Below are 20,169 nucleotides of genomic sequence, written 5' to 3'. Positions count from 1 at the left end.
TTAACAACACCCCTTGAAAATACTAATAAAGCAAGGCATAGCTATGCAGTTTTGCCAAATACCGAGGTTAAGATATTAGGACCATTAATAATTCAAATTAAAATATTTTTGCTGTGTTTATACATAACTTAAAACCGACCATGCACCCCAATAGCAGCGCTCGAACATTCTGTAGATCAGCAGACCTTCTCACATATCACTTTATTTGGCTTTAAAATGATTTATTCTAACATATTTAAAAAAACTCTACACTCTTTAAATTGCTTCCCCTGAATGTCAGTCTCGTGAAGAGTGGAAAAGGAAAGTAGGTTTCAAGTTATTTTCAAGTTCCGGGACATCTCAACACCATCTGATAGAGCTTCCTTCAGCGTCCTGTTGGGCTGCGAGAGAGTTCAGTGTTCTGAGCTGCATTGGACCTCGGAGTACCACGCAGAGGCCACTGTGGAGCCGTCGCTGTGGCGTCAATTTGAGTTACTCTTTGATACTCGTCACCGCCGGGGGAAATTAGCGCCGGTCTAAAACATGGCTGCACCAAAAACACAACTAATGACAGGGTTTCAAGCGGGCTTAGAAATGAGGCTGATGTCCTGTGGCTGGACAGTGTTCCCACAGACCAAAAAATACAAAAAAAAAAAAAAAAAAAAAAAAAGATTGTAAAACTGAGATGTAAAAACTGATTTGACATAAACTGACATATTACCAGCTGATAAAAAAAAGAAGCAAAACTTTGGATTTTAAAACCTGTGACATATTTGCCATGTGGCTTGGACCCATTAGCAGGATACAGCCACGCCCAATTGAAGCCCGAGCCAACATCCGTCGCTTCCGCTAAGCTCCGCGAGAGCCTGCATGCATCCGTCGTGGCACCGTCGCAGGCGGGTGTCATCGCTGCGGACAGGTGGTGCGGGTGTGTCCGGGAGTGTGGCAGATGCCGCAGGTTCGTGGTTTCTTGGCGGCCGGGGGTCTGACGGAATCCGGACCCCCCGCTGTCTTTCTCTCCTTCTTCGGTCTCTCTCCGCCACCACTGCCAAATCCACCATAGCCTCCGGCAAAACTACCGGGCCCTGGTGGGACAATAAACACAATATGGGTCAGTGGGAGACGACTGTGGGTAAAAAGTAAAATAAAATAGAGAAAATATTTGTGTATCTGTGTTGGAATGGGAGGTGCAGCGCGCTGTCTTGACAACTGAGTCCGTCAAGGTCTTGGTGGTGAGTCGTGACGGCTTGTGTGTGGCTGCTGGTGAGAAGATTCTCTTAAATGTATAAGACTGAAAAGCTTTTCTTTTTTTTTTTTGTTGACAAAGGTCATGGAAAGCTTCACACCGTATCCAAGGACACGGATGGATGAGCAAACCCCAGACCCAGTTAACACCTCAAGATGTTTAGTGTGGCGCCATTTTACACCTCACCACCCTTAATCTCTGCTTTGTTGTTGGAACATCACAACACACAAACTGGAGTTTAAAGTCGGCTGAACAATCCTCTTGATGATTTCTTACTTCCTGTACAAGTGTGGTTACTTCCGCTGGTAAATGAAGGAAATGAATCAAAGCGTCATGAGCACGGTCAGGGTGTAGCTGCCCCCCTGGCTCCATTTACTCACAGTGTATTGTACTGTATTGGTGTGTATTCGTGGCCTGAAATCCTTTAGCTGCCACCCGGCTTCTACGAACTCCAAAAAGGGGCAAATGGAGCTTTGTAGCACCACAGGGCAGACCTGCTGCATGGGTTCTCCTTTACCTGCTGGAGGGTCGTTTTCGTCGGTCCACTGGAAGAAGCCACACTGCTGCTCCCTGGGCTTCCCACAGGTGTGGAACGTCCGGCCCTTATTGGGGCCGTCTTTTTGCACCGTGCGCGTCACCACCGCCTCACTGCAGTTGCACATCGCCTGCCCCAAGTGTCGTCCTCCTCGTCCTCCTCCACCTCCTCCACCTCCTCCACCTCCTCCACCTCCTCCACCTCCTCCACCTCCTCCACCTCCTCCACCTCCTCCTACGTTGTGAAGGTTCCCGGAGACCAGGGATGGCCATGGGGGCTGTGAGGCCTGCGGCGGGGCAGGCTGGTCGGCCCACAGGAAGAAGTTGCAGCTCCCGGCATTGCATTTGTAGAATTGTCGGCCCTGGTTGGGTCCGTCTTTGCGCACGGTGAGCAGCAGGGCGTCCTGGCCGCAGTTACACACCACGGTGTTGCTGTCGGGGTCCACGCCGCTGGGGAGGCGGGGCTGTGGGGCCCAAGAGGGCGCAGGAGTGGGGTTGGTTTGGGGGGCTCTAGGGGAGTCCGCACGGGGGGGCCTCGGTGCCGGTGGGCGATGATCCCCCCTTCCTCCTCCGCCTCCTGTGTTTCTTTCTGTCCCTCCACCTCCCCCGGCGCCTCCCCCGCCTCCCCCTCGAAGGTATTTTAGGTCCAGCACTTCCCTCAGCATCTCATCACAGCCGCCGATGCAGCCGACAAACTCCAGAGGCATCATGGGAGGGAGGCTGCCCCGGCGGAACTTCAACTTTAACCTGAGGGGGAGCACACGGGAGGCAATGGTTTCAGTCCTGGAGGTCAATGCAGCTGAATTCGTTTTTTTTTCTGAACTGTACTCGGCTACTTTGTTTAGAGACAGATTTGGCATTCAAACAGTTTTATTTATTTTTTTATTTTCATGGGAACAAGTTGTGCAGGACAGATCAAATCAAACTGGACTCAATAAACTCTGATTACACATGTTGACATTCACTGATCAACCTAACATCAAGTGTTTTGAGTGGATTCTGATGAGGAGAATGAAACTTTTTAGAAAGCCTGCCATTTTTTTATTTTTTACAAATAAATACATCAACTTTGAGGTCTGCACAAGATTGGTCGCCATGGTAACTGCTGTTGGTGTGGAGCACTTTGGCTTGCTGCTAGCCAGCTCACAGCTCACACTGTGTTCACAGTGAGCCAAGGCACGTGTGCGAAGGGGCTCACGCCTACTGGTTCAGTGCAGAATCTTTAGTTGTTATCTCTTGACGGATGTTTCATTTTTTGGAAGCGTTAGTGCGACCACTCACTCTGCAACTATATACCTTCATTCTAATAAAGGGTGTTTTCATAGCACTGTGTCGAAATAGACGTAGCTTTGATTGTCTATAACAGTTTTTTAAGCAAATCATCAAATACAAAAGTAGATTATAAACTGTTTACCCCTCAAGAAGATATAACAGCTTTTCTTTTGCCCTTTCTCCTCTGTTCATTCATTAATTCATTCACGCATCAAACATACCCACCTGTGAGTTAATATTTACTTTTTTTATTTTTGTAAAAATGCAAAATGAAACACCAGATAACAGAAAATGCCTTTCTGTAACAAAGCTTTTTGGCAATGTTTTTTTGGTTTCGTTTTTATCTCGTCTTTCTTCAAAGTCAAACTATTGAGGTGCCCTTGGGCGGATGGTGGGAGGATTTGTCTTTGAGCAAAAGCAGAGAGATGAACCATATCAAACTGATATTCACTTCAATTCAATTCCTTATCAAGATAGATATAACAAAGCATCTTCTGTACATCTCGGCGAGTCCTGAGGTGCAGTGAAGCACTCACATGTGTACGGGGTGAGGCTGGCAGGTGGGACAGACGCTCTCGTCCCTGCTGACCTCCAGCACTGTGTCGGGGAACCACACTGCGGTCTTGCAGGCCGGGAAGCCCATGCAGGAGAGGAACTTCCTGGAAGTGGACAGGGGGGGAGAGGGGATAGAAAAATGCAGACTCTACTGTTTTGCTCCAATTCATTCGCTTAAGAAACACTGAAAATGTGTTGTTAGGATGAACAGATAAGGACATGAAGGAAATGCACGGGAAGAGCATGACTTCCTTCTTTTTTTAACATATGTGTCTATGTATCTATGTTCGGTTTGCATGTACATATTAACACACAACATATCAACATCCTCATTGTGGCTCACCCGCTTCCCTCCCTCTTCTTCTTCAGCACCATGTCCCTCCCACAGTGGGGACACTTCCTGACAGGGAGTGGGATCTCCATGGCCTCCCGCTCAACCTCTGTGAACTCCTGAGCGGCGCCCAGGTAAGGCGTCAGAGCTTCATCCAACCTGGGACGGAAAAACACAGTTGGTCCCAGCAGCCTTCACTGTACTTAAGTGATTGATGATTTTTATGGTAAAATATTAACTTTTAATTGTTATTAGCATTACTTTTTAATTAACTTTATTATTGTATTAGTATACTGTATATACTGTTCAATCAGGGCTCCTTGTCTTCACCAGTGAACAAGGAATGTTCAATTAACAGTTATAACTCAACTTCTGTAGATGATGTGTACATCCATCTTATTTCATATCTCTTTTTGTACACCAGAGTTAGGATTAGGGTTAGGGTTAGCCATAACATTTGTGGCACCTGCTTAATAAGGTGTAGGTCCCCTAACATTACCATGAATGTAAAGTCCCAAGGTTCCCCAGCAGAACATTGCACAGAGCATCACACTGCCTCCACCGGCTTAACTTCTTCCCATAATGCATCCTGGTGCCTTCTTTTCCCCAGGTAAACGACGCACATGCACCTGGCCATCCACATGATGTAAAAGAAAACGGGATTCATGAGACCTGGCGCTGACATGCCCATTGCACACGCTTTCGGAGGTGGACAGGGGTCAGCATGGACACTCTGACTGGTCTGCAGCTACACAGCCACATACATAGCAAGCTGTGATGCATTGTGTGTTCTGACACCTTTCTTTCATAGCAGCATTAACTTTTTCAGCTATTTGTACTACAGTAGCTCGTCTTCTCTGTGGGATCGGACCAGACAGGCTAGACTTCGCTCCCCACATGCATCAATGAGCCCATGGGCATCCATGGGCACCCATGACCCTGTCGCCAGTTCACCGGTTGTCCTTGCTTGGGCCACTTTTAGTCGGTACTAACCACTGCATACCGGGAACACCCCACAAGACCTGCTGTTTTGGAGATGCTGTGAACCCAGTTGTCTCGCCATCACAATTTGGTCCTTGTCAAGGCGCTCAGATCCTTACGCTTGCCCATTTTTCCTGCTTCCAACACATCAACTTCAAGAACTGACTGTTCACTTGCTGCTTCATATACAGTATCCCACCCCTTGACAGGTGCCACTGGAATGAGAGGATCAATGGTATTCACTTCACCTGTCAGTAGTTTTAATGTTGTGGCTGATTGGTGTATATTCATATCTAATAAATGTAGTATATGAACAAATCTTATACATAAATAATCAAATATTAATACATCTGACAGTTATAGACACTACGTGCCTTTAAAGTAAATATCCTCAAGCCTGAAAGTTAATTTCAAAGGCTCCTTGCAAAAGCACCTGCTTTATGTTATTCATGCTTTCCAAAGCTTGTTATAGTCATTATTAATCTGGGTCCTTAAAACCCAAATTTTTAATTATTTAATATTATAGTATTAATTAATTAATTGTAATATTATAATTATTTAATAATATAATAATTTATAATATTCTTAATATTAAAGTGATAGAATTGCTGTATAATTTCTAGCAATTTTAACCTTTTTTGTAACAACAAAGCCAAATCACCCATTGAGTTCAGACTCTACTGCTGTATGGAAACTGATGCGGTTGAGGCACTATAAATATCAGGAAGATTCAAGATTCAAGAAGTTATTTGTCACATACAGTACATATACATACGGTCATTTTATGTGTGACCCTATGTACAGTATATGTACTGTATGTGACAATGTAGTGAAATGTTGTGACAATAAGCTCTGTAAGCTCTAAAAATACTAAAATGTGCATAATCAGCAGGAGTTACTATGGCAGCAGATCTGTGGAAAACATTAAAGTTAAAAGGGAATATGACAAGCTACTTTGAAAATTATGGATAGTCCTACATTTCACCGTGCCATCGGTGGCGCTAGTAATGGCTAATTGCACTTAGACAGTGAGTAGTTGTGTGTATTAGATCAATTGTTACAACAATCACCTCAGTTAATCATCTAATTGTGAGCTAATCTGATCAAAGTTGGTGTTCAAATATAGAGCCACACACCCCCACACCCACACACACACGACTCACTTCTTGGCCTTCTTGACCGACTCGATGAACACAGCTTTGTATTTCTGGATGTGATGCTGCAGTACGCTGCGTTTGTCCTTCTTCCCCTCCGACACCAACTTGAGGTCTGCCTCCAGCTCAGAGCGCAGGTTAGGTTTGGACATCTCATAGCCCATTGCGTTATAGCCTATGCAGACACAGACACACATTCAGCAGGATGCATAGGATGGAAGATATGGTACAGAGCGTGGTACAGAAAATCTTGGGAAACGTCAACATATGGACCAACTTTGGACCAAAATTACATATGGACCAACTTTTCTCAATACGTTTTGTAATGGAGCAACTATCAACAAATCCCAGGGCCACAGGGGGCTGACAGTTGAAAAAACAGATTTCTTTCCTTTTAATTCAGCTTTACCAGCACTCTGTCAATTTCGAGAGAAAGCATGAGTCGCATTGTATACTAATAAAATATGACCGGGCCAATAGCCATTTTATAACTATGCTCCCAAACTATGGAAGAAGCTAGAAGAGTTTTTAAAAGTTTAGAGGTAAGATATAGGATGTAGGAAAAGAGACAGGATGTGATTTTTGGCCAACAGTGTAAGAAACTTGTAGTGAATGTTTATGTGTATGTGTGTCTAGGCGCTTCTAGGAAGTAGATGAGAAAGAAACAGTAATTATGAAGAAAGACAATGCAGATAAGAAAATTTAGCCCATGGGTTTATTTTATTTTGTGCATTTTGGATGTCATGATAGTAAAATCTGGGATTCCATTGAAATAAGAAAATAATTTGCTGATTCTTCAACTTCAAGAGAATATTTGTCACATACATTTACCCTGTTTTTAATTTATTTAATTCTTTAATTTTATTATCATATTTTACAAATGCATTTGTAATGCATGGGGGGGGGGCTTTTACAAAGGACGCGGTGCGCGCTGAGCTGGAATCGACTCCATTGGAGTCTCCATTGTGCATTGGTTGCTCTGTGCAAGATCTGCGTCGAGAACAGAGACAGCAGCAAGTGATGCTGCGTCCCATGGGAACTCTGACAACTGTAATTTGTGTTGGTAGGAAGTGATGCTGAGTTTCACGGAAACTTGGAAAACTGTAATTTGTGTCAGTAGTCCCAAGGTCTGTTATCTTCATGCTTTATCGACCGCATGGTACCAGCTCAACTCGACACGACTCAACTCGCCTTTTTTGGTTTTCCATTGGGCAAAAGTTGTGGATAGTACCTGGTACTTTTTTGGTATCACCGATCCGTCAAGGTTCAAAGCGAGCTGAGGCGAAACCAAAAGGTCAAGTGAAAACACTGCAGACTACTGAATGGTCACAGAATCGTCACTGCATCATTGCGCGACAAGGGACATTCTGCACAAACACGCCATTTGTAAATAGCCAAGCTACTTTAACAGCCACAATTTTTTTTAATTCATTGGCCTAGTCGATTAAATGGCAACCCGCAAAAACACTAAAAGAAAAAGAATCAAGACAAACACCCCTTTGATATCCTCCACTGTTCCTGTGTGTATCACGTTGAGGATGATGTCACAGCAGTTTCATGTGCCATTACTATGGGCACTATCTGCAGTGGAAAAGGAGGTACGTGGTACCAAAAGTGAGTAGAGTCAAGTAGAGTTGTACCATAAGAGTTTGAGTAAGTGAACATATTATTTGTGGTTAATGGGGGGGGGGGGGGTTTCCAATTTACGTTGTGTATTAATACGTTAGTTATCATGTATTTCCATTTATTGGCTCCATTTGAATTTTTCCATTGTTGCCTTCAGCTACATTTATTATTATTATTATCATTATTATTATTATAATCAATATTAATATTGATAATAATAATAAGCAAGTTTCACGATGTGGGTCTCATTGTGTGTGTGTGTGTGTGTGTGTGTGTGTGTGTGTGTGTGTGTGTGTGTGTGTTTACCCTCCACGAGTCCCATTCCCAGTTCTCCAGGGAGAAACCTCTGGTCGGCAGTCAAACCCACATACATGCGGCTCTTTATGGTCTCGATGTGATCAGCGTGGGTTGCGTCTGTCCCTGCGGAATTCATGCACATTAAGCACTCATTTTTAAATATTTATTTTATTTATTTATTTAATCAATCTGAATGCATTTGGATTCCTGAAATTCCAAATACTCAATAAAGTTTCAAAGTTCAATTTGATAATCGTTATTTTCTTAAATAAAAATAAAAAAACGGAACAAAAGCACATTTTCATGGTAAATATACAATAAACAAAAAGACACGTCCGGCACCTTCAAAGGATTGTTGGACATAAATTAATTTGACACACATGTAATTTGTTGCAAGTGTGTGAATGTGGCTCTATTCAGAACACATACCTCTCACATCCCGCACATAATCCTAAAATGCAAATTAAGTATTTAAAAATCACACAATGTGATTTTCTGGATTTTTGTTTTAGATTCCGTCTTTGACAGTTGAAGTGTACCTATGATAAAAATGACAGACCTCTACAAGCTTTATAAGTAGGAAAACCTTCAAAATCTGCAGTGTATCAAATACTTGTTCTCCACACTGTATGTGCGAGCCTAATCTGAGATATATGAGAATGTTTGGGTTTGGTGTGATGCTGGAGAAATGTGAACAAGCGTGCATGCAAAGCAGCCCTTCCAAAGAGGTTCTAGGAACATGATGCACCAAAGGTAATATCATTTTCAAATTTGATTTTAAAGGTTGTTGACAGACAGACAGACAGACAGACAGACAGACAGACAGTCAGACAGTCAGACGGACAGACGGACAGATAGAGTATATGGAGTATATACAATAGAGTAGACAACTGTCATCATCATCAGGTCTCTTGCTCGGCGACAGGGGCGACACCATGCGTAGAGCCAATCCGTTTCACCAATCTTCTCCATTTGGGTCGGTCCAGTGCTAGGGACTCGGCTTCAACATGCGACAGGTCCATTTGGTGTAGGTCCCTGGTGACGGCATCAATCCATCGGGTGCGGGGGGCACCGCGGGGACATTTCCAGCCAGCAGCTTTAGGTTGGAAGTGGAGGATAGCGTGAGTAGGGTGTTCCGAGGGGAGCCTTTTGACATGGCCATACCAGTGCATCAGACGCTGTAGTGCCAGGTGGGACGCAGGGGGCTGTTGGGTGCGTTCCCGCAGCATGATGTTGGAAATCCTATCTTGCCATTTTATCCCCTCTATTGAGCGCAGTGCTCTGGTGTCACAGCCATCGATTCCGGCAGCCAGGGTCTTGTTGAGAGGCCAGGTTTCTGCTCCGTAGAGGAGGATGGAGAGGACTGAGGTGTTATAAATCCTTAGTTTGGTCGCTCTTGATATGGAGTGGTGTCTCCACAGCGGCTTCCAAAGTGTTTTCATGGCACTGGCTGCCAGGGCACGTCTCCGGTTTATTTCAGGTGAAATGTTGCCATCGTTGGTGATGATGGACCCGAGGTAGGTGAAGGAGGTCATAAACTCAACCTCCTCTCCACTGATATGCAGCGGAGGGGGGGCGGCAACTGTACACAATAGAAATATGGCAAGAACAAACAAAAGCTAAACCTAATGATGAACATATATATATACTGAAGAATGACAGAAAAACAATAAAAACTTCATAAAAAGGCGCAAAAAAATAAACAAGGAAAAATTTGTCGTATACAATAACTAATGAAATAAACCTGACAGTGACCGTGAAAGATAAACCTAAGGATAGGAAAAGAAAAAAAAAAAGCCAAAATCTATCTCTGATTTCTCTTACAATATGAGGACAAAACAAGGAGAAGCAGTGTTTAGTTACTACACTACACATTGTTGGAACTAACTTTCTGAAGATCTCAGGCTCCCAGGCGCTGAAGCTTATGTTTAAATCAAGGCTCAAACTTTGATATAAGGTAAGACAAGATAATAACACTTCATTAATCCCTAGAATGAATAATCATCTTTCTTTAAATTGTATCTGTCTTCTTATGTATTTTTTTTTAATCTGTTTATTTCTGTGATTATATTATTCTACGTTGTTATTATATCCTTACTTAATATACTTACTCTTACTAAGTTGTGTCTTGTGCAGTTAATGTTCAGAGCGACAGTATGAATCTGTGGTGTGACTGTTAGCCTCGACACTCATTCTCGCCGTTCGCCTGTTCCCCCCACTCTCGTCAACACTACAGCAGGGTTGCCAGCTTTGCGGTTTCCTGCCAACTCGGGCCTCTTTCAAATCATAATTGCGGGTTAATAATTGCGAGACGCAAAGGTGCTTATTCCTGGGCAGGTTTGAAAACTCTAGTCGTCCAAGTGTCTGATCGAAGCACGAACTCATGTTTGACAACACATAGCACAAATAGCAACAACTGTTTTTTTTAACTTTTATTTCTGCTGTACTCCATTTCTATAGCTGTTGTACTTTTTAATAAACCGATATACTCAAAGAACTGTTAGACCCCCTGCCACAGAAAATCAAAAATCATACAATCATACAATCATCATACAATGATCCTATAACCCCCTCCACCCCCAGTCCTCACCTATGCCATGTTTCTCCATCAGGGAGATGAGGTCGGCCTCCGTCAGCAGCTGGGGAGGGCTGGTATGGCCGTCCAACATCTCGATGGCCGACGGCTGGAACTGTGAGCCCTGCTCGTACACCGGAATCACCTAGAGCACCCGCATGCACACATGTTAGTAAAATATGAATGATCACTCGGGTTTTATTTAAATCTTCCATTAATCCATAAATCAACCCAGTTGATCCATTAGTCAATGTGTCTGGGTGGCTTAAAAACACTCAATTTGTATTTTAGGAGCAATGTATGTTGTAAAAATGATAAGACATTGCATCTTACATGTACCCACAGTTTGTTGGAATACTTGACTGAGAAATAGTTAAATACAAATGAACTATTTTGGTACAATAACTTCTTTTGGTACCAAAATAACCTCATTGTTTACATGAAATGGTATTATTACTAATTAGTGCTACCCTCTTCTAGTAGCTAGTATCACAAAATTATTTTGTTCAAGACAGTTTATCAGAATTTATAGGGAGAAATATGATTCACAAACAACTGCTGTTATAAATAAAGTCTCTGTCTCTACCGTCTCCTGTTCGGAAATGGAGCAGCGCTAACAAAGCCCAAGTCGAAAAAAATTAAAGGGAGTGCAGTTCAAAGATATATTTAGTTCCACTGCCTCTACCTCTTTAAAGTGTCGATACAAAAAAGACGACAACAAGGAACGTCCCATGCACTTTACTTCTGTGAGACATTCATTCAGTTATTTGGGGACATGCTCACCTTGTTGCTCCACCTGTCGTAGGGGTAAACGTCCAGGTAGTTCTTGGCAACGATCATGAGCCCCGAGGCCGAGAACTTCTCCTGGGCAATGTCTATGTCCACCACTGTCTCGTGCCCTATGGCATCCTGGGACACGCAGGCCAGGAAGTGGCGGACTATAAACTCATAGAGACGGCCCTCATTGCCCTGGAGAGAGCAAGGGAGATAGGATGTAGAATGCTTTGCAAACGACAGATGCACAAAGTAGACATAGGGAAAATATCTATGACTGCGAGGTGACAAATGGACCGCTCCACAGATATGTGTATGAAGGTGCAGTTGCGTGATCATGCATGAGGTTCATGGCTGTGTCCCTTGTGTTTGTGTGTAAGAAAGACCCGTCTGTAAAGTTTTCCGTCCACACACCTGCAAGTTGCTGGCATATTTAGTTGGGTGTATGGGGGGATGGGCCTGGTCAGACTTCTTGCCCTGCCTGGGGTTGGGTCCCCCGGGCTGGTCCAGGACCCGCTGGGCGAAGGTTCCCCAGGAGGCGCTCTGTGTCTGCTGCTCTACCAGGGGGCCCAGGGCCAGGTCTTTGGGGAACATGTTAGTCTCTGTGCGGGGGTAGCTGATGAACCTGTAAAGAGATGAGACTTTGTTACAGAGAGAGACTAACAGGAGAAGATAAGAAGAAGGGGGGAAAAAGTCTTTGAAACTATGGCAGCCGTTGGTTTAAAAAAAGAAACATTAACACCATTCCTGCAAGACTCCAGAAAGGACAGATGGTAGCCTTCGGGCACTAAAATAGGTACTACATTGGGACGGCTTCATAAGTAGGTCAGAAAAATACTCTTCTGACCCTTTTACAGTATGCACACTACAAAGCCATCATTAATCAGGAAGCTTCCAGCTAACATCCTGTGTGCAGGTAGCCTGGAGTTGGACTGGTACACGAACACTGCATATGGTCGGAACAAACACAGCCCTTGTGTGTGTGTGTGTGTGTGTGTGTGTGTGTGTGTGTGTGTGTGTGTGTGTGTGTGTTGTATGTCTTAGATGTACAGTATGTCTATATTGTATGTGTTGTGTGTATGGTCGATGCGCATATGTATAGATCATGTAAAGTAAAAAAAAATAAATTACATTGGCACTCGCTTACCCTTGTGTGTAGAGTTTCTCCGCGATTTTCATGGTTTCTTTTGCATTTATCTTTAGCTTCCGAGACGCCAGTTTCTCCAGTTCCTGTTGGTCAGAGATCATGTTAGATAATGCTACTCACTCTGGACCAAACACTATGATTCCTTGTCTAGGTGTGTGTGAACGACAGTCTGGGGTCGATTTGAGGAGTGGATTCCCTTTAGATTACGGTATTAAATGGGTCTAGTTTTTACCCAACATTGCATCACACTGCATAGCTAATACCGTTTTTACACCAAAATGACGAGATTGACACCTTTCTCTATTGTCATTCAAAAGAATTGGGACTTTCGTGAACAACTCAACACTACAGTAGAAGCAGCATGAGGTATCCATGCTGCCAGTGCGCACATGTGCACTGGCTGGTGCGCGCACCGGTCCTTCTGTGGCCGCACTCTAGAAGCAGAGACCCCAGACCTCCGGTTTGGGGACTAGCTTTGGGCGGTGCTGGAGTGACTCAGAGCCCGGCAGGGAACATGGGGTTCTCGGCTGTGGTCCCCACAGAGCGATCACCACGCTCAAAACATTTCCTGGTCTCCCATGAGGGAAAAAGGTCTGATTTTGTCTGAAGTATGACTTTGGATTCTAAATCGGATATGATGATGGAGTGATACAGGGATATTCCTGTCTATTAACACGCCAACATCTGTAACTTTAACGCACGTTGCATCGTGCAGGTAAAAGGGCCCAAATCAGCAGGTCGACCTGGGTGTCCTGTTTACATCAGAGCCGATCGGCGGTGTAGCCGATAAAAACCTTCTGTCTATTGCAGGGTCATTTGACCTGGGACTGAAACCCGGGTTTTGCCCTTCCCACTGATGACATATGCCGGATGTAAGTGGGTATTACTGGGTATTTGGTGCAGTGGGAAAGGTGTATAATATTACTCCTTTTTGTTGGCTGGCAGGAAATCCGGCTACCACTGTCGCTTTTCCTGCATTACTGAGCAGTTTAAGAACTGCCCCTTTCCAAATGCTCTTTGGAATAGGAAGGGGTGAAGCCTAGTGTGGTGAAGCCTAGTGTGGATAATGCTTTTGTTCTTTGAATTCAGATTTTGTCTTAATTTTTTTTATTGGTGGTTGGTAAGTTAAGCCAAATGCTGAGACACATTTCAGGGGCCGACACCAAATTTTAGAAGTGGTTGCTAAGTTGGCAACCATGCATAATCTGTTGGTTGCCAATACTGACAAAATGGTTGCGGAATTCAAATAACTTCATAAGTGAGTGATAATGATCCTACAGAAATATAATCCATAATTCAATATATTCACTTTTTTCACTATTTTTGACAGAGTAAATCAATGCACCAGGATACATATGAAATGTGATCGACAACAGTGCAACCAGACCGCACAAGATGGTTGACAATGCCCCAAACCTGTTTGCCCAGGCAACTGGGCAACCGTTATTGTCTGGCACAATATATGGCAGCGAAATTAAAAAACAAAAAACAAAAAAAACAGTCAAATCAAAGCAGAAAACATTTTTCTTTCCACATTCAGGGAGATACTAAACCAGTCAATGTCAGGAAAATGCTCCAGAGGACTGTGTGTCAATAATATCACATTGTGCTGACCAGTGTGAAAAAACACAGAGGACAAATTCTGATCTTGGTCCACACCACACACTACAATTGTAAAAACTGTTACAAATCCACTACTGATCACAACCTCTTTCTTCTTACCACAGTGTCCAGCGGTAGCGGTCTCCATTTACTCTTTGGCTTACTGGTTACTGAGGTGACTGTTGCCGTGGGATCCTGAAGATTAAATAAAACACTAGATTGTTCCGTCTAACACTTCCAAACATGATCTATTTAGGCATGTTGACTCTGAGACACAGAAGGAGAATAGTTAGAAAATAAGTCAAAGGAAAAAAAAAAAAAAAGAAAAGAAAAAAAAGACATGGTAGTAACACATAGTAATACCGTCACCATCATAAAGGTTTAGCTGACGATTAACTTTCACATAAATAATTGAAATTAACAATTAAATGGCTTTTTAAAAATTAATTTAATGCCACTATTCTGATATAAGCCGATGATAGTTTAATAATACACAATCGACCTAATTAAGAAGAACCGCTTGACACCGCTGACATTGTATTGACATTGGAACATAAAAATTCAGAGACAGTGATTTTGCCCCAATCAAACTAATGGCAATGCAGCTAATTCCAATTATGTTTGTTGCAACATTTCAAAATTTTCTATTTTCTTAAAATTCCCCTGACACGTTCATGAGAACATATCGGTGTGTAATTGTGGAAATGATTACCCTCAGCTTGTGTAATTATGATCGGTTGATTAAGGAATGATTGCGTCGGCACTCAACAGTTACACCTGAGAGCAGGGGCACACCTAACCTGAATATTCATGCATACCGTACAGTACATGTTAAAATCACAAAGTCAAATTCACTGACACACACACACACACACACACACACACACACACACACACACACACACACACACACACACACACACACACACACACACACACACACACACACACACACACACACACACACACACACCTCCATGCAGATCTGGTACAGAACCAGGCAGGCTGTGTGGTGATAGAGACGGTTTCTCTTCCAGCTGAACTCCACAGCCTCGTCCTCCAGCTCATGGAGCACTGAGAGAGAGAAAGAAAGATCGAGAGACAAAGACATAGGGGGATGTAGTAGTCTAAAAAGTTGTGTGTGGGAGGGTGTATGTGTATTTATTCCTTCGGTGTTACTTGTGTCTACATATCGGATGTAGACACAGGTAACACAGAATGTCAGAATGTGAGAGACGTCCTGTACCTTTGATCTTATAGAATGTCTCGGGAATAAAGGCCTGGATGGCCTTGAAGCGCTCCACCACGAAACCCAGGGTGGGGAACTGACAGCTGCCATACGAGATCAGTTGATTTGCCAGGGACTCTGGGAAGATCTTCTGGAGGCGCAGCGTCTGGAACCGAGTGAAGGACGCCCCTGGAGAGGAAGGACGTGAGAGAAAGGGCCATGACGATGAGCTCCATGGAATAGACACGTCAACAAACTACAACTTGTGTCTCGATGGTGAGACGCCTTTATGGTGCCTCACCGCAGTACTGGAGAGGTCTTCTGCAAGTAGTTGTCCTAAAGTGGAATTGTAGAACGTACATAACACATGAAACATTGGAAGTGCTTTTAGATCCTTCTGTACTCCCCTGTGTATGGTTCACAGTTCTTACAGAAAAGGTAGTATGCGTAGTAGAGGACTTACAGAGGCAAAATAATTCTATACAGTTGTTATATAATATAATTAATGGGCCAAGATTTCACATATTAGCCATATACACCGATCAGCCACAACATTGAAACCACCTGCCTAATATTGTGTAGGTCCATCATGCTGCAAAAACAGCTCTGAACCTCTGACCTCTGAAGGTGTCCTGTGGTATCTGGCACCAAGACATTATCAGCAGATCCTTTAAGTCCTGTAAGTAGCGAGGTGGGGCTTGTTGTTCCAGCACATCCCACAGATGCTCTACTGGATTGAGATCTGGGGAATTTGGAGGCCAAGTCAACACCTTGAACTTTTTGTCATGTTCCTCAAACCATTCCTGAACATTTTTGCAGTGTGGCAGGGCGCATTATCCTGCTGAAAGAGACCACTGCCATCAGTGAATACCAGTACTATGAAGGGGTGCACTTGGTCTACAACAATGTTTAGGTAGTTGGTACGTGTCAAAGTAACATCCACATGAAAGAAAACGTGATTCATCCGACTGGGCCACCTTCTTCCATTGCTCCATGGTCCAGTTCCGACGTTCATGTGCTCATTGTAGGGGATTTCGGCAGTGGACAGGGGTTAGCATGGGCACTTTGACCGCTCTGTAGCTATGCAGCAAGCTGCGATGCACTATGTGTTGTGTGTGACTTTTTTCTATCAAAGCCAACTTTAACTTTTTCGGCAATTTGTGCTACTATAGCTTTTCTGTGGCATCGGACCAGACGGGCTAGACTTCGCTCCCCACGTGCATCAATGAGCCTTAAGCGCCCATGACCCTGTCGCCAGTTCACCGGTTGTCCTTCCTTGGACCACTTTTGGTAAGTACTAACCACTGCATACCGGGAACACCCCACAGGACCTCCCGCTTTGAATATGCTCTGACCCAGCTATCACAATTTGGGCCTTGTCAAAGCCGCTCAGAACCTTACGCTTGCCCATTTTTCCTGCTTCAATACATCAACTTCAAGAACTGACTTGTTCACTTACTGCCTAATATATCCAACCCCTTGACAGGTGTCACTGTAACAACATGATCAATGTTATTCACTTCATCTGTCAGTGGTTTAAATATTGTGGCTGATCGGTGTATTTGTTAACAGTGGAGTACCTAGTGACTTAATTCTACAGTACACAATTCTCTTAAAATATGTGGAAGCTGGTGCAAGAGCCTTTATGGAAACATGTACAGTAGATGTGTCATACATGGAGCCTTTGTAATTTATTGTTAATTATCTTATAATTGTGTCATTGTCATGATTTTCATGAACTATCGAGTATCAACGTATTTTTAAGATGGGTCTTAAATAGATTTTTTTTTAAAGAAGAATTGACCAACATTTCTATTCAGTAGGCAGACTAAGATGGGAAGTGAGTCATCAGGTAGTTCAGCAGTTATAACTTTTATGTGAACATGTCTCTATGATATGTTCATATATATATTATGTCAACGTGTCATTGTACCGATCCGGAGGTCTAGTTCCTGGCGGACATCCACAGCATCGCTAACATTAGCGTCCGGTGCTGTCAGCGTCTCACAGGCTCTCCGTATGGAGTTCGGGGTGATCTCAGAGAACTTGGCCCGAAACACTTGTAAATTGGCTTTCACTGAAACACAGACACACACACACACACACATATCCTATGAATAAAAACAACTATAGAAAAAAGCTTTTTGCACGATAAGTTTAGTCTTCTTGATTCATCTTCCACTGAAGCAAAAGGCACAATCACAGAAAAACATGAGCTACAGTTATACCTGCTTTGCAAACATCTATGACTTCAAAGCCGATGTTCTCTCCCTCTCTGTCACAGTCGGTCCAGATGACCAACGCCTGGCACTGCCTCACTTCCTTCTCTAGCGTCCTCTACAGTGGCGACAAGAGACATGGGAACAGAGGGTTGGTTGAAAGAAGAAATTGGAAATTGCAATTCAAAGAAAAATAATGTTGCGGAAAATCAATCAATCAACTCAAGCGATGTTGTATTATATTAGATGCTACCTTTTTGTAAACGACTACATTCCTGACCCTGATGAAAGTCATTGCTACTGTTGATTTCCTCTTCACCAAAAATGACACGAAGCTCCATGTTTTGCTTTCTATCTCACCGTATTTGCCATTTCACCGCCTTGAAATTGTGTGTGTGTAATTCTGTATATACTTTAGTAAATGGCGCTAATTTTATTCACGCTGTGTTATTACACCACATTTGTATTTGAAGGACAAGCCTTTTACCATGGGCTGCGTCATAAAGATAAAGGTTAAACGGCAACCCTGGCAGATCTCCAGGTAGTCATGCCGGTCAAAGTTTACTGGGAAGATATTTGATACTGCTGGTCTAGCCCTGTAGTAAAGAGGTAATTATCTGAGTGTGAAAGATCTTCTGTTCTTCATTGAAAAGGGACATATATCGAGACATTTACTGAAAATGAAAAAGGGTGTCAGCGCTCTGTTTGGGGACACCCTCAGTGGAAAAAAGGGTGGTGAACATGAAGCAAACCTTGATTTGGACCATATTATCGGGACAATACTTCTCCACTTCTGCATCAAATAGCAGCACAGGGTTACAGCTATGCCTGAAAGGAGGGCAGACGCACGCAATGTAAGTGAAGGTTTAATTAATGGCACAATATATATATATACACATATATATACACACTATTCTGTGGAGTTAAATAATAATAAGTAGTAGTATTTTTCTCCACTTACCATTTCTGGAATGGCGCTTTAAACTCCAAACCCAGCAAATGCCCTGATACAGATGTCATCGATACAGTGACATTCTGAAAGTAGGTGCGATAATGACACTTCAAGATTTCAAGATGTTTATTTATCACATACTTATACATACGTGCATACATATATACAGTGAAATGTCATTGCAACTTACCAGGAGATTATGCACAATGAGTACTGAACTGACACAATAGCTAACTAATTTCAACCTAACTAAAGTAACAAATTCCTAAAACGTAATGTAATTAGTAAATAGAATAGAATAGAATAAAATAAAATACAAAAGGTTATATACTTATGACAAACCGAACATACAGTATATGGAGGAGGCATGCAGACAAACTGTGACAAACGTAACACACTCAATTTCTCACTCACCTGTCCAAAGAGATTATATTCATACTCATAGATTTTATTAAACTTCGACATGCCCTCTCGCTGAAACAAGCAAAAGAATAAAAACAGCATTAGAACAGATTTTAGATGTGATAAACCAGAGATGTGGAACACTGTCTTGATAAACATGGTTTGATATCACGCTTACGAGGAAGGTAAGCGTCGTGGGAAACTGATCGGTGAAAGTCGTAATAAGTACGTTTCGTTGAGTATATGATAACTTACCCTCCTCGCTCTCCCATTAGACATTATTGCGGAAACGCCTTTGGCAGCGTCGTTTTTCTCGGCCACGCAGAGGACTCGCTTGATTTGAGTCCTTCGGATCATGTCTGCCTGCTGTGCTTCCCCACAATAAAAACTCCACTGGGTCCTCAGTCGCTGTAGTCCCGACCGAAGCAATGGTCTCCCGATTAAGCGTCCTAGCATAACTCCCTCACATGCGGAGTGAAGTCCAGCGGACAGCGGCCCGCCCAGTCAGTTCTCACAGTTAGCTTTAGCAGCTAGCACTAGAACAAAACTTCTGACTACCAACATGTCGTGTGGCGAATACTACTTAAACATTATGCCTCATGTGATAGAAACACTTTCGAACATTATAAAACGAAAACAACTTCAAGTAAAATGGCAAGAGGTAAGAATTGTAAACTTTCTGACTGTTATTCGTCTAGTATCGTAGATAGATAACAATGTTTACAAATCCCGCGCCTGACTGTCAAATACTGTCGTAAAACGACTGTCGTAAAGAATCGAAATACGTTACCAAACGTTATAAATCATTACGGCGTGGTTCAATAAAAGTGACTTAATCATAAGGACCGCGATTTTAGCGTAATGTTGAAAATAAAAAAATAAAAAATGTAAATACGTAAATAAAAATATAACAATAAATAAATGCCTTAAGTAAGTGTCTCCTTAAAGATCACGTGACGCACCTCCAACCAGCTGGGTAAACATGGCGTCTCTCTCAGGATGGAACATTTCATTGTAGCCGTTCTGTCTGTCTGTCTGTCTGTTTGTCTGTCTGTTTGTCTGTCTGTCTGTGTGTGTGTGTGTGTGTGTAACGATGCGGCTTCTCATTCCGAAAAAAAAAACCGGCAACGGTGCATGAAAAACAAGAAGAAAACGTCCGTTGATGTCGCTCCAGATTCCATCGCCGTTCGTCTCGGTCTGTGTGACTGCACGATCCGATGGATGCCTGGAGCGCAGCGCAGCCAGCTCCAGCACTGTGGTTGTTGAACGATGATGGCGTTTCTTTATTTTGGATG

At 43.1% G+C, this 20,169-nt stretch overlaps 1 protein-coding gene across 1 annotated transcript; it reads right to left on the bottom strand.

Moving 5' to 3' along the window:
• Positions 1-315: 315 nt before the first annotated feature.
• On the bottom strand, positions 316-19,231 carry top3a (DNA topoisomerase III alpha; the record flags this gene model as incomplete). Its single annotated transcript, XM_080009412.1, has 19 exons — positions 316-1,064; positions 1,743-2,506; positions 3,568-3,690; positions 3,930-4,076; positions 6,062-6,227; positions 7,985-8,098; positions 10,566-10,695; positions 11,334-11,519; positions 11,739-11,949; positions 12,472-12,554; positions 14,194-14,268; positions 15,047-15,147; positions 15,320-15,490; positions 17,235-17,378; positions 17,530-17,638; positions 18,273-18,348; positions 18,482-18,555; positions 18,887-18,946; positions 19,130-19,231. 19 exons carry the CDS (start codon positions 19,229-19,231, stop codon positions 883-885), a joined length of 3,018 nt encoding a protein of 1,005 aa, XP_079865538.1. The 3' UTR covers positions 316-882.
• Between the last annotated feature and the right edge of the window lie 938 nt (positions 19,232-20,169).

This window comes from Zeus faber (assembly GCF_960531495.2).
Source record: "Zeus faber genome assembly, chromosome: 11".
Lineage (NCBI taxonomy): Eukaryota > Metazoa > Chordata > Actinopteri > Zeiformes > Zeidae > Zeus > Zeus faber.
This window is presented reverse-complemented; position numbering and strand designations above follow the sequence as displayed.